This window comes from Mustela putorius, unplaced genomic scaffold (assembly GCF_011764305.1).
Source record: "Mustela putorius furo isolate JIRA1106 unplaced genomic scaffold, ASM1176430v1.1 tig00003983_pilon_pilon_pilon, whole genome shotgun sequence".
NCBI classification, from domain to species: domain Eukaryota; kingdom Metazoa; phylum Chordata; class Mammalia; order Carnivora; family Mustelidae; genus Mustela; species Mustela putorius.
Genome location: NW_025422123.1, coordinates 9870050 through 9895799, shown reverse-complemented (window position 1 = coordinate 9895799; position 25750 = coordinate 9870050). Strand labels below are relative to the sequence as shown.

General features: G+C 40.9%; 1 protein-coding gene across 4 annotated transcripts in view; it reads left to right on the top strand.

Moving 5' to 3' along the window:
• The window catches only part of ZNF318 (zinc finger protein 318), a 33862-nt gene that overhangs the window by 3314 nt on the left and 4798 nt on the right, over positions 1-25750 (top strand). Inside the window, exons 2-10 of one of the 4 annotated variants that reach the window (XM_045071087.1) lie at positions 207-358; positions 6029-6668; positions 7626-9068; positions 11068-11167; positions 13588-13892; positions 18961-19164; positions 19621-19720; positions 20707-20825; positions 21112-25558. In XM_045071087.1, coding sequence (XP_044927022.1) covers positions 207-358; positions 6029-6668; positions 7626-9068; positions 11068-11167; positions 13588-13892; positions 18961-19164; positions 19621-19720; positions 20707-20825; positions 21112-24441 — 6393 coding nt within the window. In that variant the 3' untranslated portion in view covers positions 24442-25558. Of the gene's footprint in view, positions 1-206; positions 359-6028; positions 6669-7625; positions 9069-11067; positions 11168-13587; positions 13893-18960; positions 19165-19273; positions 19372-19620; positions 19721-20706; positions 20826-21111; positions 25559-25750 lie in introns of those variants that run through there. The other 3 variants (XM_045071088.1, XM_045071089.1, XM_045071090.1) reach the window with 3 other exon arrangements.

The window sequence follows — 25750 nt, the reverse complement described above, 5'->3', positions numbered from 1 at the left end:
GCTTGTGTTCCCTCTCTTGCTGTGTCTCTATGTCAAATTTTAAAACTCTTAAAAAAAATTTTAAAATGTGCTTTATTCTGGGGATAGGATCTTACCATAGCCATTTCTCTCCGTGTTGGGCTACTTTATAACTAAGGAGGAGTACATTTTTGGTTATAGGGATGTCTTGATCCTATGGACTATTACATTATCTTTTACTTTTGTAGAGGCGCTCTCCTGGTCTGCGTTCTGACTCTTCTTTGGAACAGAGCTTAAGGATCACTGTTGGCAATGACCATTTCTGTGTTGGCATACCAGAACGGCGGCGGCTTAGTGATCGACTGGGGTCACCAGTGAATAATCTGGAGGACGTGGACAGGTAGGCTTCATGTGAGGAAGGTAGAAAAGTTGCTCTTTTCTGCATGATGTATTTGAAAGAGTGGTGCCAGCACTGAAGTTATGTCCTATATCCAGTACAAAGTACTGCATTGGAAAAGGCTTTCTGAGTGGGGATAGTATATTGATGTAGACTCTGTTGCTGGAAGAGTTATGTAGAAGACTTCAGAATGTCATCCTAGTCCATCTGGAAAGCTGAAGGGACATAAGCAGAGTTCCCCAGATTAAAAACAGTTGAGATGATAAGGATTCTAAGATACTGGAACTAGAATCCTTTCTACAAAGGAAAGTTCTGGACAAAATAGGAAATCTTTTAGTGGTGTTGTTTTTCAGCTTGATCAGGTTGAAATATAGGTTCAGAAAGGGCTTAGATAAATTTATGTCTAATGTATGTATCTAAATATGTGAGCATTAATGGAAAGTTAAAGGTCTTTAAAAATGTTTAATTTCAGTTACTACTTTACAAATGTTGGAATGCTGAGGAAGGACAAACACACTCCACAGAGTGTAATAGGTCCCAGGTATTAGGAACTTAACTGTATATGGGAAGTAATCGCATTAGGTATGTCTCACCACAGGAAAGTAAATAAATAAGAATGGGAGTACAGGGAAAGCTCTCTTTCTGATTGCTGAGAGCCATGTCTCTTACAGTCTCTGCCCAGTATACTGGGAGTTTTCACAATGATGAGCAGTAGCAACAAATCAATGTGATAGTCTTTCAAACTGAGACTGTTCATGCAGTGGTACAATGAGCATAGGCAGACAGGTGGGGGACAACTGGGCAGGAAGTCTGAATACCAGTGCTACCCTTTGGTAATATTTTCTTCAAAGCCGTAGTGGCAATTTGATGTGGCAAAGCAAGGCAGGACAGTTCTAGGTCATACAACATAAGCTTCTGAAGATAGGGCTTCAAGGTATGTAACTGTGTCCCTTCATTGAGGCAAAAGCCCTTGCCCTTCTGACTTTCTATTTTGGGAGATGATTGAGTAGGTGGTGCATGGTGTGACTCTCTTCCTTCCTTGTTAAGGTTTTGAGGTAACTTTAGCATTTCCTCTTGTCAGTTCTAGGCTGTCACCTCCCCTTTCCATAAGCTTCGTTATGCACGTGTGCTTCAGAGAGCTAGTTGTCTTTTTTTAAGGTGTAAAAATTAAAATTTTCCTTTTAGGGAGTTTGGGACCCTAGTTTTCTTTCCAGAATCATGTGTTTCAGAGAGACAAGTCTATTTTAGAGAAAATGAGATGAAGGTTCTAAAAGGAGCTACCAGGGGGGCACGTGGCTGGGGCAGTTGGTAGAGCATACATCTCTTGATCTCACGGTTATGAGTTTGAGCCCCATGTTGGATGTAAAGTTTATTTAAGGAAGAAGAATAGAAGGAGGTACCAGTCCATTATTTTGATGTTTGTTCTGTGTACTTTTGCTCAGTATGGTTTGTGTGGATAATTACGGTCTACTAAAATCGGGTCATAGGACCATTGGCATTCTCAGGATGTCTCCTGACAGTGTGTCTAGTCTTCAGCCTGACCATTTCTAGGTCCAGGCCATTTTTGTACTTTGTATGTAGGTGTTTTACATTTTTTCCTGGGCACACCTGGCTGGCTCAGTCAGGCATTCGACTCTTGTTCTTGAGGTTGTAAGTTCAAGCCCAATGTGGAATATAGAGATTACCCAAAAATAAAATCTTTAAAGTTTTGGTGGTTTTTTTTTAAGATTTTATTTATTTATTTGTCAGAGAAAGAACAAGAGAGCAAGCATAATCAGGGAAAGCAGCAGGCAGAGGCAGAGGCAATCTCCCTACTGAGCAAGGATCCCGATGCGGAACTCCATTCCAAGGACCCTGGGATCATGACCTGAGCCAAAGGCAGATGCTTAACCGACTGAGCCACCCAGGCATCCAAAAACAAAATCTTTAAAAATAAACAAGCATTTTCCTGGGACTCTGGTATTCTTTCTCTTCCCTTACTGAATATATTAAACTTTATATCCAGTTTGGATTACAGCCAAATTGCCAGAGTTGTCTGCGTTCTCACCTTGGCATCCCTGTGTGTATTAATGTAACTTACTCTGGAAAGGGAACATGAACAGGTTGTATGAAAACAGTCAGCTTTTGAAGATTTGTGGATGTGAGGTCAGTGTCCCATGTTATCAAAGTACTCTGCACACACATTGTGTGTTCCATTCATGGAATTCTTAACCCTTCTTGCCCTAACATAGGTTGAAGGAGCAGGATTTTTTCCCTCCAGTTTGCCATAGGGAAAAGACAGAAGCGCACAGTTTTCTTCCAGCATTTTGGGGAATCAGCAGAGGAAAAGAATGGGGTGTTTGGGCTCTGGAGGATCTTTTTCCTGTTTTTATCGTAATATATTTTTAATAGCTTTATTGAGCCATAATTCACATACCATAAAATATGCCCATGTAAAGTTGTACAGTTCAGTGACTTTTAGTATATTCTTAGAGTTGTGAATTCACTACTGTGATCAGTTTTAGAATAGTTTTTTTACCTCTACTCTTAGCTATTTATTAGTTAACCCTACCACCTGCCCTAGCTTATCACTAATCTACTTTCTGCCTCTATAGATTTGCCAATTCTGGACATTTCGTATGTGACTTGCCTCTTCCACTTAGAATAACATTTTTCTTTTTTTTTTTTTTAAGATTTTATTTATTTATTTGACAGAGAGTGAGATCACAAGTAGGCAGAAAGACAGGCAGAGAGAGAGGAGGAAGCAGGCTCCCTGCTGAGCAGAGATCCTGATGCAGGGCTCAATCCCAGAACCCTGGGATCATGATCTGAGCCGAACACAAAGGCTTTAACCCACTGAACCACCAGGTGCCCCAGCATAATATTTTTCAAGACTCACCCATGTAGTAGCATATAATAGTACTTCTTTCCTTTTTACTGCCTGCCTGTGGGTGTTTTGTTTATCCATTAATCAGTGATGAATGGATAGATAAATTTGGGTTGTTTCCATGATTTGGCTGTTGTGAATAATGCAGCTATGAACAATCGGTGTATAAACTTTTATGTGGATATATGTTATATTTCTTTTGACTAATACAGTGCAATTCATAAGTAGAAAAGTACAGAGAGGGAGCTCCCCTCTACTTGCTAGATGAGATGCTGCCCAATTCATGAATAGCTTAATAATGCTAATTAAATCTTAAAAAAAAAAAGTAGAATAGGACAGTGAGCCCTCATGTACTCATCACCTACATCCAACAGTCAATTTTTTAAATAGATAGACCTTATTTTAGAAAAGAGTTGGATTTAACTAAAGCTTTCAGAGAGAGTGGGTCCCTGGACTATTCTGAGCTACAGGGTATGGTTACCTTTTTAGGGCTTACTTTTACTGCAGCTAATGCTTTCTCTTATCCTTTGGGAGACCTGGGAAAGGAGGACATGGACTTCTAATAAGCAACTTAATTTCTGCCCTGTATTTACATGATGGCTCATTCTTTAAACTGTTAATGTGCATTTTTTCATTGTGGGTTTTTTGTTTTGTTTTGTTTTGTTTTGGGGTTTTTTTTGTTTTTGTTTTTGTTTGCCTCCTTTTGCTGGAGATTACAAGTCTGGACTGAGACTCTGGGAGGAGTCATCTCATTATTTCTGACTTCTTGATATATAGGGGTGGATTAGATCTTGAGCTGGTATGTCATTTGGTGTAATATGTAATAGTTTTAGTGTGGAGCTGAACATGGAAGTATGGATGAATTTGCCATTATCTGTGGAGCCTGTATCTTTCCCCCCTAAACTAATACAGTCAGAGTTTTCTATGGTAGATGGTAGCAGTGGAGCAACTCATGGACATTCTTCCCTGGAAATAGGTATGTTCATGGCCAACAAACCTATAGAGCAAAATGTTTTACTCTGGTTTGATTTCAGAATTCGTCCTTTGTTCAATCCCATTTTTTCCCCTATTTTATGCTATATTGAAAGCTCAAAATTCTCCTGATTCTTGGGGAGCAGGTGAGTTATAGGAACATGGATTCCCATGTGTGGCATTCTTTTAGTGGACGTGATAAAGTTTATCTTCAGTAGTCTTTCATAAGGTTATTTATAGCTATTACCCAGGTCTAAAACAAAGACAGGACTGGTGAATAAGAAAAGGCCATTCTTTGGTGTTCTGCTAACTCAGTCCCAGAGAAAGCAACTAAAAAATCAAACAAAATGAAAGAAAAGCTAATTCTTAGAAACTTTCAAAAAATAAAGGTAGGTACTGGAAACTGTAGAAAACACCAGTGTGAATGGAATGTGAGTGACCTGTAAATTTTTCATTCAGATTATTTAAAAGTTGTATGCTCAAAGTGCTGGAGGATCTTTATTTCCACCTTTGATTAAATCAGAGATTGTTTGGGGGGGAAGTAGAAGCTCTTTGACTACAGTACCCAAAAAGATTAGGACTATTGTGTATAGTACAGAGCTCTGAACAGATGGGTATTCCAGCCTATATTTTTATCTTCATGCCACAAAGGTCCAAGACTGTATTATTTTTATGAAATAAAAATATATAGTGAGCCAAACAATCACATACTTTTTCCAGACCCAGGACTAGCAGGGTGCCTGAGGATATCCAAGCAAAGTAGAAAAGAGGGAATTAAACAGGCTGTGAAGGAATTTTATGGCTTTTAATATGTGAACTAGCGAAACAAAGCATTGGAGAACCTTCTAAAACTTGTGAGAAAATAAAGCCAGTTAGGTAGCTCAGTAGTTTAAAAAATTTTCCCTACAATGAAACACTTCTTTTCCAAATGATATGTAGAATTTTATGTCATAAACAGATAAAATTAGAGCTAGTACAGTTTCAGTGAGGTGGAAGACCCAGAGCCATGCAGGCTTTGCTTTTTTTCTTTCTTTCTTTTTTTTCTTTTTTAAGATTTTATTTATTAATTAGAGTGAGCACAAGCAAGGGGAGGGGAAGAGGGCAAGAGTGAGAAGCAGACCCCCCTCTGAGCATGGGGCCCAATGTAGGGCTCTATCCCAGAACCCTGAGCTGAAATCACACACTTAACTGACTGAGCCACCCAGGTGCTGCCAGGGTGTGCTTTCTTAACATGTCTTTCTTTTAGGCACCTCCTGAGCAGTCTTTAGAATCTCTGTAGAACATAGCTTGAAAATCATTGATCTGGCCTGGTGTTCCTCAGATTTTAAAGTGCATACCTATTACCTGAAGATCCTATTAAAATGCAGATTCTGGTTCAGTAGGCCTGGATGGAGCCTGAGAGTTCACATTTCTGAAAAGTTCCTGGGTAATACAGATGCTGCTCATTCACACCACACTTTTGTTAATAAAGAGCTAGAATTTAAGCTAGTGTGGAGTTGTGTAATCCCAGGCTTTTTGTAATCTGGTAGTGGTATTTTCAGATCTCCCAAACCCTAGTGTGATAGTCTGCATCTCCAAAGTCTACTCAAAGAGATTAGCCTACGAGCCCTGTCCAGACAGACTAGTACTATCTCCCCTTGGTTAGAGGCTAAAGCTGCTTGTGTCCTGGAGAAAGGTAGAAGAAATGTTCCATGGGTTTGTTCTTGGGCTTCATGATTATTGTGTTTTGTCTTGAGTATTCTGTAGCCCCTTGCTTGAATGTCAGGCTCTTAGTCTTGCCTGGTCTCGCTGTTTCCAAGTCCATTGTATTCAGTGACGCTTGTCTCTTTCCTCAGGGATGACCTGACTGATGATTCTGTCTTCACTCGAAGTTCCCAGTGCTCTCGAGGTCTTGAACGATATATTTCTCGGGAGGAGGGACCTCTTAGTCCATTCTTAGGACAACTTGATGAGGACTACCGGACAAGAGAAACTTTCCTGCATCGTTCTGATTATAGTCCCCATATCAGTTGTCATGATGAGCTGTTGCGGGGAACAGAAAGGAATAGAGATAAACTCAAAGGCTCCTACTCCATAAGACCCGAGGAAAGGAGTCGGGAGGCCAAACGGCCCCGTTATGATGACACAGAGAAGATACACAGCATGGGAGGTGATCACTCAGGTTTTACATCAGGGACCCGCAACTATCGACAGCGTAGACGAAGCCCAAGCCCTAGGTTTCTAGATCCTGAGTTTCGAGAGCTGGACCTTGCCAGGCGAAAACGAGAGGAAGAGGAGGAACGAAGTAGGAGCTTGAGTCAGGAGCTGGTTGGAGTTGATGGTGGTGACAATGGCTGTCCCATTCCTGGACTATCAGGTGTCCTGACAGCATCGGAGCCAGGATATTCTTTACATCGGCCTGAGGAAGTATCTGTGATGCCCAAGAAGTCAATTCTGAAGAAACGGATTGAGGTGGACATGGAGCCTTCCATTCAGGTCTCTGCTGCATTTCTAGGGTCTCTTGCTAGTTCCTCTAATATCTTAAAACTTGGTTACTTTCTCAGGGGTGCATGTTTCTAATGATATCTTTGTAATATATCCTGGAACAACCTTGTTAGGCTTATGAGCTGTATCTTCCAGGATTCTCCAAAGGAAACTGTAGGCCTAACAGTGCATCAGTAGAGGGCTTCTATTGTCATATATTAGGCTTTCTAAATAAACATTTTTGGGTATTTATTGTAAGTTTTTTCTCTAAATTGGATAGCCATGTAGGAATCTTGGAATGTGGATATCTTCGAAATTAAGTTTAAAGGCCAAAGATAGGAGATGATCTGAATTTTCCTCGTTCCTCTTTAGAGAGAAGACAGAATTTATGAGTGGTAGGACACTAGACCAGAAATCAGGAGATTCTGATTTTGGTCCCACTGCTGCCAACTTGCTGTGCGATTTTTAGGCAAGTCACCTCACCATTCTGGGCCTTGTTATTTTTTTTCATCTGTGAAATGATGATCAGGCATGAGCACTAGTTTTTAGCTATTCTCTTAGGAGTTAGAGGTTTCTGAAGAAGTACCTAAGGGGGCATAAGGAAGGAAGGGAAGGCTGATCAGTTAGGGTTTCACAGTTTCCAGATCCCACTTGAACCAAAGCAGCTCCATTTTTATATGCCTTTTTTTCCTCTTTGAGGAAATATGAATATGAATCATATTCTTTGATAAGGGTTACAACAAATGGGCAAAAGTGAGAATTCATGCTAGTCTACCTTACTTCTTATTTCCCCTTGCTTCAGCAGAAGCATCTGGAGAGATGGAAACCCAAATCTTGAACCTGCCTAAGCATACTGTACCTCATTCCCCTATTAATTCAAGAAGAACAAAGTATTTAAGTATATATTTCAATTATTAGTTTTCTGAGATTCTGCATCGAGGCTAAATCACTTAACGCTTGTCTTTGCAGCTTGAGAGTTTTTCCAGCAGTACCAGCTCCAGCCAGGATCACCCTGTCTACTCTGGTCACCCATCTCTTCCACTAAGTGGTGCTATTGCTGCTTATGCCTCCGAGATTGAAAACAAGGGGGCTATGGTAGAGACTACCCTAAAGGAACCTCAGGGCAACCTTTACCAATGGGGTCCTCTCCCTGGGATACCCAAAGACAACAGTCCTCTCAGAGAAAAGTTTGGAAGTTTTCTGTGCCACAAGGAGAAATTGAATATGAAGGCTGAGGGGCCTGAGCGACACACAGATTTCTTGCTGCCCCATGAGAGGGCTAGCCAGGATGGCAGTGGTTTTTCCCGCATTTTAAGCATGTTGGCAGACTCTACCAGTACACAGGAAAAAAGGCGCCGTAGTTTCCCTGATATCGAGGATGAGGAGAAATTTCTCTATGGGGATGAAGAAGAGGATTTAAAGGCCGAATCTCCACCAAAGCCCCTTGGGGGCTCTGAGAGTGAAGTCTTGAGACAGAAGGCAAGCTCCCTGCCCTCTTCAGCTCCAGCTGTAAAACTAGAATCAATAGAAGAGACCAATCCAGAATATGCCAAGATTCATGACTTGCTTAAGACCATAGGGCTGGATATTGGGGTAGCAGAGATTAGTAAACTGGCTGCCCGCACCCAGGAACGACTTCATGGCAAGAAACCATCACGTTCCTCAGCCGATCGCCGTTCATCAGTTGACCAGCACTTTTCAGCAGACCACTGTCCCTCAGTTGACCACCGTTTCTCAGCTGATCGGCACTCCTCAGATCCTCACAGACTGGAGAGCAGAGAGGCACACCATAGCAATACCCACTCCCCAGAAGTGTCCCATCCACATCCAGTCTCCCCTGTAGATCCTTACCTGCTCACAAAAAATAGCCCCCCGTTTCTAAAGTCTGACCATTCAGTGGGTCATATTGCAGGGCCAGAGGTAGTTGGCAGTGGTTTTCAGTCATCTGTGGCCGTCAGATGCATGTTACCATCAGCCCCGTCTGCCCCAATTAGACTTCCACATCCTGCTTCATTATCTCAGTTTCATATGCCAAGGGCATCTCAGTTTGCTGCAGCTCGGATACCTCCAAACTACCAGGGACCTGCCATTCCCCCTGCTTCCTTCGATGCCTATAGGCATTACATGGCATATGCAGCCTCTAGGTGGCCCATGTACCCTGCTTCTCAACCATCCAACCATTCTCTACCTGAACCACACAGGGTAATACCCGTTACCAAACAAGCTACTCGTAGCCGTCCCAATCTCCGTGTGATCCCCACTGTGACTCCTGATGAGCCCAAACAGGAGGAGTCAGTGTTAAGCTCAATTCCTACTGCTCAAGTGCCTGTCCAGGTGTCCATCCCATCACTCATAAGATACAATCCGGAGAAGATCTCTGATGAGAAGAACCGTGCTTCCCAGAAACAGAAGGTGAATATTAGCTTTGGCAACCTGTAAAACTATTGGGCCTTCCTATTTTAATGTAAATTGGTATTTGTCTTTTAGAGGGAGTAAGGTCCTTGAAGTTTTTGGAAGCTGCTGTCCTCACTCTAAGTAATGCATATACAACCCCCCCCCCCTTTTTCTTATTAGGACTAAACTGAATTCTGGCCCTAGGTCCCACTGTAATTTCTTGACTTCCTTTTTTTTTCTTTTGTAAGTGTCTCTATCAAAATTACTGGCCTTAGAACCCTATGGGTAGGACTTGAGAGCCTTGAAGTTTTCAATATGACCTCGTCAGGGAGCGAGGAACCAAAATTGGATTGGGTGAAGCAGAATCAGTAAACCTGTTTTCACCTTAGTGAGTTTTGGATCTTTTTCCTATAGTGATTATGCAGGTTAAAAGCTAATACCTGGTTGTTGCTTGGTAATTAAACCCAAGAAATAAGTTTTGCTTGTTCTGATTTGTTTTAGAGTCCAGGAATAACACCACTTTTTTAATGACACTTTTTAAAAAAAAAAATGGTCTTTATACTACAAAGTTCATTGTGTTCTCAGGTATAGGAAGGGAGCAGTGGCTGGGGTAATGATGTAACAATTCTAGGTGTTTGAAAACAGTAGGTAAAAATTACATAGGGATGAGGAATACAGAATAGCAGAAATTCAAATGGAAAAATTAATGCATTCCCTTAGTAACTAATAACTCACTTTGTTTAGGAACATAAAAATGTAATATGTATAAATTTGTTTTGCTAGTAAAGTAATGAAAACATGAGGAGGAAAAAAAAAAGAAAGGGAAAAAAATGAAGGGCCAGTCATTTTTTTTCTGGTTTAAAGGAAATGTAACTAATTCTTGGGAAGACAGAAATTAATTCTTAATACTCTAAACTCCAGAAAGAGGAGGATAGGTTCAATACAGACAAAACTTGAGACTGCACAGACACTTTGTAGACTGAATGCTTTCCTTTTACTACTCTTTCAAGAACCTAGCACTAAGTCAGGGCTGATAATACATGTGTTTTCCACACTAATCCATTATAGACAATCTGTATTTGTTTTTTCCATCAGGTAGTAGTAATACAGTTGAAACATTGTGGGCATTTGGCTATATGTACCTGGATTTGATTTGACTTGATTTGATTTATATACCTAGATTTTACATTTTCTCTAAAAATTACTTATTTGAGAGAAAGACCACAAGCAGGGAGGAGGGGCAGAGGCAGAGGGAGAAGCAAACTCCCCGCTGAGCAGGAAGTCCGATGTGGGACTCAATTCCAGGACCCTAGGATCATGACCTTAGCAGAAGGCAGACACTTGGACAACTGAGCCACTCAGGTGCCCTGGATTTTATGTTTTCTTACTGTATGACCTTGGGTATGTTACTTAATCTTTCACAACCTCAGTTTTCTTACTGTAAAACAGATAATGTCATGAGGATTAAAGAAGATATATGTAATGCACCTAACACAGTATATCCCCTGTAACACTTATTAGCTCCCTTCTTGATGGTTCCCTTTGAGCTCAGAACCCCTGTCGAATAGTTGCTGTCAGTAGCTTTAGGTTACTATCAATAGTATAGCATTTCCTGGAGCACCTAGATGGCTCAGCCAGTTGAGCATCTGACTCTTGGTTTTGGGCCAGGTCATGATCTCAGGTAATGGGATTGAGCCCCTTGCTGGGATCTATGCTGTGGAGCCCGCTTGAGATTCTCTGTCTCCACCTCTCCATCTGACCCACCCCCACCCCAGGAAAAAATATATATAGTGCTTTGTGCATAAAAATAACCCTTTCTGGGCAATGTAGCTCTGAAGAGGATAATTTTATTCTGGAATTTGGGTCAGAATGAAATATCACCTTTGATATAAAGTCAGAACTTTTGTGTGCAGACATTTGGATCCTTGGATTCTGATACCATCTAGCATAAAGACTGATGGAAGAGAGCAATAGAAAAGGGAGGATGTTGGAGGCTGAAGGATTTTATATTTTGCAGGTTATTGAAGAGAGGGAAAAGCTAAAGAGTGACCGGGAAGCTCGCCAAAAGAAGATGTACTACCTCAGGACTGAATTGGAGCGGCTTCATAAACAACAAGGTATCAGACACTCCTATGCGTGACTGCCTTTTTGGAGTAACTTGAGTAGGAAACCCAGTTGAGCTGTGAGGACTCTCAGGTTCAGTGACCTGAAGCCTTAATTTTTAAAAAATTTTGACTTAATTGGACTTACAGAGAAGTTGCAATAAAATGTTACAATAATAGTGTAAAGAATTCTCAGGTAGTCTCTATGATTATCAGCATATTTACCATAGTTACCATGCCAATATGCCATATTTTACCATACCAAAAGCTCCATCCCTTTTTTCCTTTCAGTCTTTGTGTGGGGTGTGTGTGTGTGTGTGTGTGTGTGTGTGTGTGTGATTTTTCCTGAATTCCTTAAGAATAAGTTTTACATACAATACTCCTTTACTCCTAAATACTTCATGGTGAAGATGAAGTGAACATACTCCTAACAACAAAGAATTCACTTGCATAACCATAGTACACTTTCCTAAATTAGGAAATTAACCATAATGTAGTACTAGTCTATTGATCTTACTTCTATTTCACTGGTTCCCCTAATAATGCCCTAAAGCAAAAGAAAATGCAAGATTATGCACAGCATTCAGTTGTCATGTTCTTTTACTCTCCTTTTTCTGTAACAGTTCCTCAATCTTTGTTTCATGACATTGACATTTTAGAAGAAAAGTCACATATTTGTAGAATGTCCTTTAATTTTGGTTTGCGTGATGTTTCCTTATGATTAAATTTAGGTTATGCGTTTTTGACAGGAACATCACAGAAGTGATGCTGTGTTCGTTATCAGGTGTTGATTTCAGTCCCATTACTGGTGAGGTCAACTTTGATCATTTGGTTAAGGTGGTGTCTTCAAAGGTGTCTTCAGTGGAAAATTATTATTTTATCCTCTATAATTAGTAAGTAACTTATGGGAGAGATATTTATAGGAATAAATATTCAGTTACTCCTTAAATTTCCTCTTAATAGTTTTAGCATTCTTTGGTGATTCGTGCCTAAATCAGTTATTGTGATGGTTGTTAAATAGTGATTTTCTAATTTCATCATTTCCTTCTACTTTAATGGGTTGGTTTTCTCTCTGATGAAGAGCTTCCTGCCCATCCCTCTTCTCCCATTCATTGATCCATTTATGTTGGTGTGAATGCATGGACTCTTCATTCAACAAGTTATAATAATTTACTGTTGTTCATTTTCATTCCCAAATTGCCCCAGCTTTGGCCAATGGGAGCCCCTTTGAGTTGACTTCTGTGTCCTTTGATATGTCCGCATCATTTCTGGGTACTTGCTTCGGCACAAAAAGATGTTCCATGATGCCTCTTTGACTCCATCTCTTCATCTGTTCTTTTAGAAATTCACATACACACTGAGGAAAGAACATAACAAGGCTTCTAAATATTACAGCTTGATAGCATTGCAGAACAGAGGGAGAAGATACAGTTTCTTCTATGTAGGTTTAGACTGTTTTGGGATGAGAAATTTAGTTAGTGATCTGGTGAGGATTATTTCATGAGGACCTGCAGTTTGGAATAGGAGATAACATGAGGTAAACCTGAGGCAAAACCCAACACTCAATGCAAGTACTGGTGAAGGGTCCTTAAATCACCTAAAGTCAAAGATGTGACTGAATGTTTTTTAGCCTCTGAATAATACTTTGGTTTTCTGAAGAAGACTGCCACTGGATTCATAGTTTGGGTTTTGGGGGTTTTTTTTAAGAGTGATTTATTTATTTTAGAGGAAGTGAGAGCATGCCAGGAAGGGGCAAGGGAAGTGGGAGAGAGGTATTGAAGCAGACCGCAGACTGAGCAGGAAGCCTGATGCAAGGCTTGATCCCAGGACCCTGAGATCATGACCCAACTGAAACCAAGAGCCAGAGACTTAACCAGCTAACTCACCCAGGTATCCCTGGATTCATAGTTAACAACCTAAGGACAAATGCATACAAACTTTGATATACCATTTTGGGGATTCATGGAGTTCTTGAAGCCTGCCTGTATATCCTTAGCTAATAACTCCTACATAAGAAATAATGTAGTCACTTATCCTTTACCTCCATAAAAACTTGACCTAGGGGTGCCTGACTAGCTCACTTGGTTAAATGTCTGCCTTTGGCTTAAGTCATGATCCTAGGGTCCTGGGGTGGAGCCCCAAGTCAGGCTCCCTCCTCAGAGGAGAGTCTGCTTCTCTCTCTCCCTCTGCCCCTCCCACTGCTCATGCTCACTCTCTCTCATAAATAAAATTTAAAAAGAAAAAATGGGAGAAAAGAAACTTCATCTAAACTAGCCCATGTGGAAGGAGAGTCTCTCTTGCTTTTAGGAAGGAATATTTTAACGGCAAAGATTTTGTCACCATAAACTCTTGGGAGGTTACTACTTACAACAGAAAAATGACTTGTCTTAATTTGCTTTCCTTGTGTTTGTTTCTTCTGACATTTGACTACTCAGGGGAAATGCTACGCAAGAAACGAAGGGAGAAGGATGGCCACAAAGACCCGCTCCTGGTGGAGGTGAGTCGGCTTCAAGATAACATTATGAAGGACATTGCAGAACTTCGACAAGAGGCAGAAGAGGCTGAAAAGAAGCAGTCTGAACTGGACAAAGTGGCTCAGATCTTGGGAATTAACATTTTGGATAAATCCCAAAAGTCTTCAAATGACTGTAAAGAGACTACAGAGAAGCCTGGAAAAGCGGAAAAATCTAGGAGCCCAGAAAAAGTGTCCTCATCCTCAAATTCCTCTTCCACCAGCAAGGTAACAACTCAGCTTTTCCGTTTCTATTACATCTTTTATTTCCATGGACTCCTAAAGAAGCCTTCTAACTAAGCATTTCCTTAGATTCCTTTTCCAACCTGTTCTTAACTCATGTTAGAGTTATTTTTGTAAAGCACAGATCAGATCATAGGACTCTACTTCAGAATTTTAGTAGTTCCCATTGTCCCCAGAGTAGAATCACAAATCCTTAGCATTCAAGCCTTCCCATGTTTTTGTTCTAGCCTTTACTCCTTAACCCACACCAGCATGGTTTTCTTATCTTCTTGTAGCTTCTGTATACCATTTTGTGCATTCACAGTTAGCAACAGGGACACCGCCATGCTGCATGGCCAGTGAATACATTTAAGTTCTCAAATCAGTATTTGATACAGGAAACCACTGTTTCCTAAAAGTGCTTTCTTCTCTTGGCTTCTCTCACATTTCTTTCCCTCCTAGTATGCTGGCTGTTGCTACTTAGTCTCCTTTACCGCCTGTTGTCTTATACCTAATCTTTAAAAATTTTAGTTCTGCAGGACTTAGTCTTAAACCAGTTCTCCAGAATTATGCTCTCTCCCTAGGTCATTTCATCCAGGTCTATGCTAAAATACCATACTGACTACTTCCGGTTTTATATTCTAGCTCAAATGAGTCTGGCGAGGTCCAAATTTGAGTGTCCAACATTTTATTCACCATTTCCATTTCATTGTTTCATAGACACTTTAAAATCATCATAGCCTGGGGCCTCTGGGTGGCTCAGTGGGTTGAGTATCTGCCTCAGGTTATAATCTCAGGATCCTGGAATCGAGCCCTGCATCGATCTCCCTGCTCAGAGGGGAGCCTGCTTCTCCCTCTCCTACTCCACATTTGTGTTCCCTCTCTACCTGTCTCTCCCTCTCTCAAATAAATAAGTACAGCCTTTTTAAAAAAAATAAAATCAACATATCCTAATCTAAATTAATGATGTGCGCATCCTCCCTCTTTCCTGCCGTCAGTGTTCTCCATATCAGTGGCCCCACTGTCCCAACAGTTTTCATGCCAAAAACCTGAAAAGCTTTATCAGTGCTTCCCTCTCCCTAACTGCTCCATACTGAATCAATGACGGATTCTTTCAGTTCTCCCTCTGACATAAATCTTGGTTTCATCCGTCTCACCATCTTTATTGCCCTCTAAGTTCAAGCCACCTACGATTCCTGCTTGTATGACTACACTCTTAATCCTTTCTCCACATATAACCAGTGATTGCAGTACTCCCTTACCTGCCTCTTCAGCCTCATTTCATGCTTCTTTTCCCCCTTGCTCATTATAATTTCATTATTGGCCTTTTCTTCTTCCTTCCTTTTTTTTTTTTTTTTTTTTTTTTTAAGTAATCTCTAGGGGCACCTGGGTGGCTCAGTCGTTAAGTGTCTGCCTTCAGCTCAGGTCATGATCCCAGGGTCCTGGGGTCATGCCCCACATCAGGAGCTCTGCACAGCAGGGAGCCTGCTCCCCCGACCCCCGCCGCACCCCGCCCTGCCTGCCTGCCTCTGCCTACTTGTGATCTCTCTCTGTCAAATAAATAAATAAAATCTTTAAAAAAAAAAAAAAAAGAGTTGCATGCTCTATCATAGCTGGCCAGGCACCCCTCATTACTGGCCTTTTTTTTTTTTTAAGTTTTTATTTATTTGTTAGGGCATGCAAGCACAAGCAGGGGGAGTGGCAGCAGAGGGAGAAGCTGGGGGACAGGACATGATACCAGGACCCTGAGATCATGACCAGAGCTGGAGGGAGGCGCTCAACCAACTAAGCCACCCAGGCATCCCGATTACTGGCTTTTTCATTCCTCAGATACATCACCCTCTCTAATGTCTATAGATCTTCTTTCTTTCTGGTTACTGTGCAGATCTGTCTTCTCTCCTAACTTATGTTCATCCTTCAGAGGGTAGCTTAGATTACTACCCTGCCTCTCTTCCTTGATTTCCCAGCCTGTTATATTTGCCTGATAGACACTCTCGTAATATTGTGTCATTTACCTTCTTAGCATTTCTGACGGTTGTAATTCTGTAATTACATGGGTTCCCTCAGTTGGATTTTAAGGTTCAAATGGTTAAGGAAAATATCCATCTTATTCTCCAATATTGTCCTCAAATCATAGCTCAGTGCCTGGCTCATAGTAAATGAGTAGTGTTTAAGAAATATTGCACTACCTCTTATTCTCCTGTCACCTCAGAATGCTTGCACTTTTCCAAATGTGCAATTTGCTATTATGCCTCTCTGATTTTTCATTAATAATCCTCTTATCATTATCTTTCTTCCAGCCTTACTCACTCCTAAGGCCCAATTTGAATACCATCCTACTCCATGAAAAATTCCTGAATTCTACCCCAATTAATCGGCCCTTCTTTAATATATTAAAGAATATATTCATATATAGTCAGCCCTCCGGTAATATATTATGGTTTCTTTATAAGATTTATTTCATTTTGTCTTATTTAAAACTTGATTATGGGGGTGGCCTGGGTGGCTCAGTCAGTTAAGTGTCTGCCTTCAGCTCAGGCAGGTCATGATCCCAGGGTCCTTTGATCGAGCCCCTACATTGGGCTTCATGCTCAGAGGGATGTCTGTTTCTCCCTCTCCCTCTGCTGCTACCCCTGCTTGTGTGTGCTTTCTCTATCTCTTTTAAGCTTTCTGTCAAATAAAATCTTTAAAAAAAACTTGATTAAGATTATGTCTCTTCTCATGCCCATCTCTTCCACTAAGTAAGAACTCCCTGATAATAAAAGGATAGAACTCATTTATCTTTGTGTTTCCAGTGGCATCCACTTTGTTTATTACATAGTAGATGCTCACTTAATGTTGGGGAGATAGAGAAGAGGATATTCTGTATTCCCTATCAACAAAGCTCTAATTTTTCCATTTTTCCTGAGAGAGTTCTCTTTTTCAATCTGGTAGGACTATACTCTTGTTTATACCAGGGCACTGAGTTCAGGGCCTTTGATGGAAAAGAGCTTGAAAGTTCTGGCCCTTTATAGTTGACTTATACATTGTTTGGGGTCCATTTGTGCACCAGCCCCATAATGACCAATCACCTTGATTTGAATGAGGCTTCACATTCTCTAGGCCAACATGGATATGTTACAATTCAGTATTCATTTTAATAGTAAGGAATGTTGTGTCTTCAGCCTCTTTCCTACCTGGTTGGTACATCTTCTTTCTTTGCCTCTCTTTAAAATGCATCAGTAGTTTAAGGTTTTCTTTCTTTTTCTATTCATTTCATAAAAATAAACACACATATACACAATTCCACAATTCATCTATCTGTAGACTACTGTCATTAATATCTTGGTATATATTATTTCAACTGCTCATGTTTTGTTTATTAAACAGAAGATTGTATATTAAACAAATATTTATTGATCTCTAAAAAAGTGACAGACACTATTTTAGATGGTGGGGAAGTTTAAAAGTATAGAAGTGGGGAAGTATAGTTAGAACAGACGTTCTAACTCTTGTGAAATGTGGGAGAAAATAAATAATAAACAAGTACAGGTTAGGTAATGACAAGTGTCTAAAAAAAGAAAATGGGGTAAGGGATATAGAGTAGTTACAGAAAGTTATTTGGATAAGGTGACACTTGATATTCTATGCCTATTTACATATCTTTATTGATTTTTCAAATGTATTTAGTTATTTGCTTTTTTCAGTATATCATGAACATTTTACCATGTTAATAGATTTCTGTGACATCATTTTTTTTTTAATAAACATGTATTTTTATCCCCAGGGATACAGGTCTTTGAATTGCCAGGTTTACACACTTCACAGCACTCACCAAAGCACATACCTTCCCCAATGTGTGACATCATTTTTAATGACCTTGTTTTTTGTCACACAAATACCAACATTTATTTAACCAGTCAGATCATCTCTGCTTTGACATAATAATTTACTTCAGATAAATGTCAAGGAGTGGAATTGCTAGGTCAGGGCATAAAGAATTTTGAGGTGTGTAGTATGTATTCCTAGATTATATTGCAGAAATGTGGTGCCAGTTAATACTTGCCCACAGTGTATACATGTGCCCATCCCTTTTCTGCTGGGTGTGATTTCTTTAGTGACTTTTAAACAAGACCCTAGTAAGGAAAGATATCTTTGAAGTTTAATTATATCTTTCTTCAGCTTGTCTTCCTCTTCCCACTAGCCCATGTGCCCAGTTCTCTGATCTTTTCTCTTCACTCATACTTACCTTCCTCTGTTCCAAATTATTTGTTTTCTGTGCCTCCCTCCTCAACAGTACCAAAATTCTCACTTCCTAAATACCTTGTTCCCAACTTGCTGACACATGAATTCATATTAAAGTATTTTTGTTAATAACTTAATATGAGGAGTTGATACGGGTTTTTTTTTAGTTGATATATTTTAAAAGAGGATTCTTATTAACTCAAAGGTATTAAATTCTAATGATGGTTGGTATTTTAGGCAGCTGCAAATATTTTACCCAGATTCTTTAAAGTCATCCCACATAGATACCTGTCTGTTTTATCTATACACAACACCAGCCTTTCTCTCCAGTTTTGTATACCAGGATGTGTCTATGATAAGTGGGTTCACTATTACATGTTTTCTGTAATTGCTTAACCTGTAAGTTACCTCTTCCATATTGTCTTGTTTTTGCTTCTTGGGTGTCATTATGATTTCTAAATTTAACTAATATATTTAATTGCATAGGGAACACATTCAACATCTACCAAAGGGTGTATAGTAAAAAAACTCCTGTCCATCCTTGTTCTCAGCTTCCCCCTCCAGAGGCCGCCATTATACTCATAATCTTGAGCATTTTTCTGTTTTAAGATATATAAGTAAATATATTGCCATTATGATGTATTCTCCATGATAAGGTAGCACTATGGAGTCTAGTTCTGTTTGAACCTTGTAAACAGATTTCTTCATGAGCTTTTCCCCAGTTTATATAGCTTTAGGCACTGGAAATATGGTCATGTGGCCCTGTATCAATTAATGTGGTAAGCTACCTGCTTTTTCTAAGAAAAGACAGATCTAGAATTCCTTCTGAGTGCAGGTGTTTTCCCTCTAGGAATCAAAGGTAAACAGTGAGAATTCCCATACTAAGAGCCCCAAGCCTGCCGAGAGCCCCCAGCCAGCTGCTAAGCAGTCTGATCAGCCTATTGCTGCCTATGAGTATTATGATGCTGGCAATCACTGGTGCAAAGACTGCAACACCATCTGTGGAACCATGTTTGACTTCTTCACTCATATGCACAATAAGAAGCACACACAGGTAGGTATCTTGCCCGCTATTATTTCCACTCTTGCCCTCCTTCCCTTCAAACTTCTGCACCCCCATCTGCATTACAAAGCTGGAAAATGAAACATTCTCATATGGGCAGGAGCCCCAATCTGAAGAGCCAAGAGATACCATCAAAGGAGACATCATCCCCAGGGCTCAGCCCAGGGGACCTGCCTATAACTAAACAACATGACAAGTGTAAGTGAGGCTTCTGCCTCTTTTGATTCCTTGAGTACCTGATTATTTGTTTCATTTTATCCATTGCTAGTACTTGCTCTAACATGTGTTTACCTTTTCCACAGGTGATTTCCGTTTAAACAGTTGGCAGAGAGGGTGGGGGTGGGTAGCTGGGGGTTTCTGGTCCCCCTGGTGTGGGGGAGAAAAAGAGAAAAGTGGGTCATTGAATTTTAGTGCTGTTGTGTGAGCACCTCTGCCTCTTGCAAATAGACACTGGATCCCTACAACAGACCTTGGGCTTCAAAGACCCAGAGTGAGGCCAAGCAAGATGCTGTAAAGCGTACTGACAAGATAACTGTTCCTGCAAAAGGTATGTTCCCCCCTGCCTCCTCTGTGGTTTTCTTACATTTAGCCAAATAAGAGATGTCCCTGAATTAAGGTGCTAGGAAGCAGCATAGGGTGAGAAATAACCATTTCGTTAACAAAGATGTAAGGATTCCTTCTATGTGCAAAATAGTGTGCCCGAGCCTGAGGAAATAAAGAGATCTATACAACAAAAATGATCTCTATCCATATGGCCAAAATTCTATCAAATGTTAAACATATACATACCTACTTTAAAATATAACTGAGGGGTTCCTGGCTGGCCCAGCTGGCAGAGCATGCAACTCTTGATTTTGGGGTCATGAGTTCAAGCTCCATACTGGGCGTGGAGCCTACATTTAAAAAAAAAAAAATTTTTTTAATGCACATATAACTTTTTTTTCACTGACTTATGTACCAAAATCTTACTTATTTGAAATTCAGGTAAAAGCACAGTAAAAAGGTATAGTAGTTTAACTGCTTTTTCAGCTGATAACTATAAAATATTTTTGAATAGTTGTTATTGGGGGTAGGTTGAAAAGTAGAAAGTTTCTTTGTCTTTATACTTCTCAGATTCTTACCTTCATAAGTAGTGCTCATCTACAGAAGGTAGATTCCTGAGTAATTCATACCAGCATGAGAGATCCTCATACAAATGGTACTGAGCTGTTTGAGAGTATAGTTTTTAAATTTCCTACAATGCTTAGTGGTAGCTGGAGTTTGAGGGGCATCAACAACAGAAATGAGTTTGAAACAGAAAACCCTGAATTAACTAATTAGTGTTTCCAAGAGGGAGAAGGGCCAAAGGTCCTGAGTTCAAACTTTAAATTGGAAAGACTGTGCCATTTGGATTCATCTAAATGGTACTTCTGACTTGAAAATGGGTAAGGTCCTATATACCATTAACTTTTTTATTACAAAGGGGAAGTGGGATTTCCTTTAATGACATGCTGGGTGAAAATGACTTATTTTCTTGACTTCTACTTCTTCCAGGTTCTGAGTTTCTGATTCCCATCACTGGATATTACTGCCAGCTCTGTGAGGAATTTTTGGGGGATCCAATTTCTGGAGAGCAACATGTGAAGGGTCACCAGCACAATGAGAAATATAAGGTTGGTCTTTGTAGTAGTTGTGGAGTTTCCCACTTTCTACAGTAATCCTTTTGACTTTGTCAGACTTCAGAGTCAGGAAGTCATTAATACTTTAAATTCCATGTAATTACTAGGAAGTTTTCTTCAATCCTATTAAGAGATGCTGACTTGGTAGAGCCATCTGTATCCTTGAAGATGACTCTTCTTCAGAAGTTTCTACCAGTTGAATTCCAACAGTAACAGAGCCAATATTTCCTTCTAACTATATTTTGACCAGTTGTTGAGCTTCTATCTTTTCTCTTCCCAGAAATATGTGGTTGAAAACCCATTGTATGAGGAGCGGCGGAATCTGGACCGCCAAGCTGGCTTAGCTGTGGTCCTGGAGACAGAACGGCGACGACAGAGTGAACTAAAGCGTAAACTTAGTGAGAAAACAAAGGAAGAGAAGAAAGAAAAAAAGGCAAAGGTCATGAAGGAAGTAAAAGAGGATGACAAAGTCTCTGAGGAACTAGAGGACCAACTCTCTGAGGGTGGGAACTCCCCTGAAAAGGCTGAAAGTAAAAGGAAAGCTAGCATCAAACTCCAGTTAAAGGAAGAGGTAAAGAAAGAATCACCAACATCTTCCTCTTTTGGGAAATTCAGCTGGAAGAAGGCAGAGAAAGAGGAGGAAAAAGGTTCAGTGGCCACAAGTATTCACAAGGAAGAGGTTATGGAAAACAGTAAGGACAAAGAGGATGGCAAAGCCGAGGCTGGGAAGGCAAAGCCCATCAAAATCAAGCTCTCTGGGAAAACGGTTGTCGCACACACTAGCCCGTGGATGCCTGTTGTTACAACTTCAACCCAGACTAAGATCCGACCCAACCTGCCCATCCCATCTACAGTACTCCGCAAGTCAGGTTCAGCCACAGTGAGCAAGCCAGCGCCTCTTAACACCTTTCTATCCATCAAGTCTTCTGGAACTACTGCTAAGCCTCTGCCAGTGGTTAAAGAGTCTTCAGCTGATCTCCTCTTGCCTCCTGACATCATCTCCAAAGCATTTGGAGGGGAAGAGGTGATTCTGAAAGGGTCTCCAGAGGAAAAAATGGTACTGGCTGAAAAGAATGAGTCATCCCATATACCTGAACAAATGCTGCCACCTCCTCCACCACCCCCTCCACCACCACCTCCGCCACCCCCAGTTATACCTCATCTAGCTTCCCCGTCTCCTACTCAAACAAATGCCATCTTGGCACCGGTCAAATCAAACCCACCTATATCTCACACTCTCAGCCCCAGCTTCCTGGGTCCTAACATTTTGAATCCTGTGTTGCCAATAGCCATCATGGCCTCAGCACAGCCAGCTGCCATCCCTTCTGATGAGACGGCTCCTGGGGTGAGTGAGAGTGACAGGGACCAGACCTTTTTCTCTGTGTTAGTGCGTCCTCCACCTCCCCTCTCAAGTGTATTCAGTGAACAAGCCAAAAAATTGGAAAAGCGAAATTCATGCTTAGCCACAGCCAATGCTAAGGACCTGTATGATATATTCTACAGTAGTGGTGGAAAGGGGACACCTGAGACTAAGCTGAGTGGTGGTCTATTGGCCAATGGGGAAAACAGCCATCTTTCTAAAGTGGAAAGTTCAGATACCTCTTCCACTTCTACTTTGAACAACAGTACATCCCAAGAGGAGTTGCCTCCAGACAGAAGTTTGATCTCTGCTCCTTTAGTCAGCAACCCTGAAAAGCCCGTTCCAAAACCTCTGGTGTCTCTAGGGAAATGGTCAGTGGTAGAACGCACAGACTCAAAGAGCAGAGGCAGTAGCTATGGCTTCCTACAACCTCTGACGAGGTTGTGCCAAAGCAGGCCTTATGAAACTGTTACCCCAAAGACAGACACTTTGGCCATGTGGACTTGTAGCTCCTTCCAGAGTGATGTTAATAGGGATATATCTCCAGGCGGAAAAATCGAACTTGACCTGGGAGAGCCAGGGCCACCAGGTGTAGAGCCACGCCCTCAATTGTCAGATACACACTGTCAGATCCTGGAATCTCAGAAGTTGGTAGAAACCCACCTTATGGAATCTGGTAACCAGGATGAGGAAAGCCAAGAGCTCCACAAATCTAAAGGTTGTGGGGAAAGTGAGGGAGAGGGAAATACTGGACTACAAGAAAAGAGACCAAAACTTTCTGAGGTGATGGTAGAAGAGGGAACAGGTATCTGTGTTGGGCCCAATAGCATAGAGGATTCTAATTTGAACCGTGGGAACAGATGTGCATGGGTGGGTGAAATAGAACAGCCCAAGTTACAAATGACTGACAAAAAGCCTGAACAGTCCAAGAAATTGATGACAAGAAGTGAAACTCAAGGTAAAGTAGTGATCGACTTGAGTGCACAGGCCCTTTCTTCCACAAAGGCAAAAATAGACTCATTTCCATCAGAAGCTAGATCTTTACTCCAGAACCCACAAGATGTACATGTGAAAATTTCTGCCCCAGAATTGCTTCTCCAGTCCCCAGCCAGATCAGATATGTGTTTAACAGATAGTGCACAGGAGCAAGGAGTTTCAACTGATAGTGAAGAGTGGCAAGAAAATTCAGCTGCAGAATCAGCTTCCAGAACTAGTTACAGAAGCCTCAAACTCAAGAGAGAAAGATCAAAAGACATTCAAGGTAAAAGGATTTATGAAATGGCTGTTTGGGATGAAAATAAGAAGTCAGAGACCTGGGAGAGCCCAGAGAAACCAGAAACAGAAGCCCTGGAGCTACAAGATGTCCATCCAGAATTGACTGTGACAAGAGGAAGCAAGGCCTTAGAAGACTTTGAAGTTACAGACTTAAAAGTAGAAGAGCTTGCTGCCCTGGGGAACCTGGGGAATATAAGTGTTGATTTCTGCAATCCTCAGGTAGACCAAGCACATAGATCCCCAACTGCCCTGTCTCAGAAACTACGTGAAGAAAATTGTATGTCACCTATAGGATGTAATCCCTCTACTCTCAGTGACTTGGAACCAGTCCCATCCTTCTCTGAGTTTCCATTAGATTCTCCCAAAACCCTGGTGCTTAGCTTTGGAGCAGAGGGTGAACAAAACTCATCTAATCCCAGAAGTGGAAGGATCACTCCTAACATTTTGAAAACTGGACTTCCTATAGAAAATGTTGACCTTGGCTTAGGGAGCCTAGAGGGAACACACCAAGCACTTGACCTGTTAGCAGGAGGAATGATGCCTGAGGAAGTAGAAGAAACTTCTCAATTAAAGAAACAAGATTCTCTCAGATTGGAATCAGAACCAATTAATCCTGCAGGCCTTGGGCCGTCTCCTTGCCTTCCAGACCTTGTTGAATTTGTTACACGGACACCCGGAGTTCAAAAAGAGAAGTTATGTTCTCCTCTGTCTGAGCCAGGTGACACTCCTGCGTGTAGTTCCCTGGAGATGGGTCCACTACAGCTAGAAATACCGAAAGTGTCCATAACACATCTAACAATTCCTCAAGCGGATGAGGACAGTGACCATCCCTTGAATTTGGTAAAATCTCTGGCTTCAGGGTCCCCTACAAGGGAGCAAGTAGTTGGAGGCAATATGGTCCCTCAGGAATTACCCGCACAAGAAGCTCCAGTTGCTGCCACCCAGGACCAAACAGCATCCACTGTTCATGACTAAGAATACACATCGAGAGCTTTTTGCGGATGAATCAAATTGGCTTCTAGATATCAGGTGCCCAGATGATCCAGGACTAGTTGGCTGTCTCATCTGGAATCTACACCAAGAGATGCAGTCAGCATCTTACAGTAAATGTTCATGGAAGCCAAAAAATTTACCTCTTTTCTGTTGTTTTTTTTTCCTTAAGATATCAGATGAATCAATCATAACTTCTATACATATCTGTAAAAAAGTATTTTCTGTTATTATTATTATTATTATTATTATTATTTTGCCAATTTACTTTCTCCTACTTTGTCATTAAAATCAAATGTCTGTCTGGCTCACCACACAGTGTGCTTTGATTGTATTTTGGCTTTGACTCTGCCATTTCTGGAATATGGGGGAGGAGGGAGACAGAGCTGACTTCTGCAATTGCTATGTTGTATTCCTACCCAATTTCCTGGGCAGCTGATGGATCACTGGGAGAAACACCAGAAAGCCTGCTGAAGTGGAAAACTACTAATGAAGGAAGGATTGTTCATCTCTTAGGCTTCCATTTGGATGGGCCTGCCTTAACATTGTTTGAAATGCAGCGTGAGTAGCTCTTTTGTTTACTGTTTACTTCCTTGTGCCATGTCAACCCCATACTTCCTTTATTCTGTTGCCTTTGCTTGAGATGGTCCTGCTAACCCACAAACCTGTTTGGAAATGGCCTCAATAAACGTGGAAGAAAATCTAGCAGGTTCACTTTTGGAAGACGACAAATCGGTAAGGCTGATTCATGGCTGAATCTGCCAGGTGCAGATATGCTTTTTGGGTCACTTTTATTTTTGAAATGGCCTTTTGTTCATTATATTGTGATCCAGTAACACTTTGTGTTAAATTGTTTAGCAGCCATTTCTGTTCTGAAGAGGTAGAAGAGCTGAAACTTGTTTTGGGATTGGACTCATTCTCTGTTCTTCAATTCATATGTATTCCTTCCTCTACCTCTCCCTTTCCCAAGTTATTTCCACCATAGTGTGATGTTTTGGGTTGTACATTTTGTTTAAAAGATTAAAGAATTTCTGAGTTGGCTTGGACAAGTTTAATTTTATTTTTAATGTGTTAATTACTTGGAATAAATGCATTAACCTCATGTTTCTTTCTTGATTTTTGTTTTGAACCACACACATTTGAACTCCACAGGAAAACTAGAAAAGCGAACTCCTGCTATCCTGTTGTCTATCTCCTCCCTCCCAGTTTCTTTTTCCCCACCTGTTGGGGCTGTTTTCTTCATGTGAGATTGGGAAATTATGTAATCTGTGCCTCAGTGCTGCCTTGGATGGGT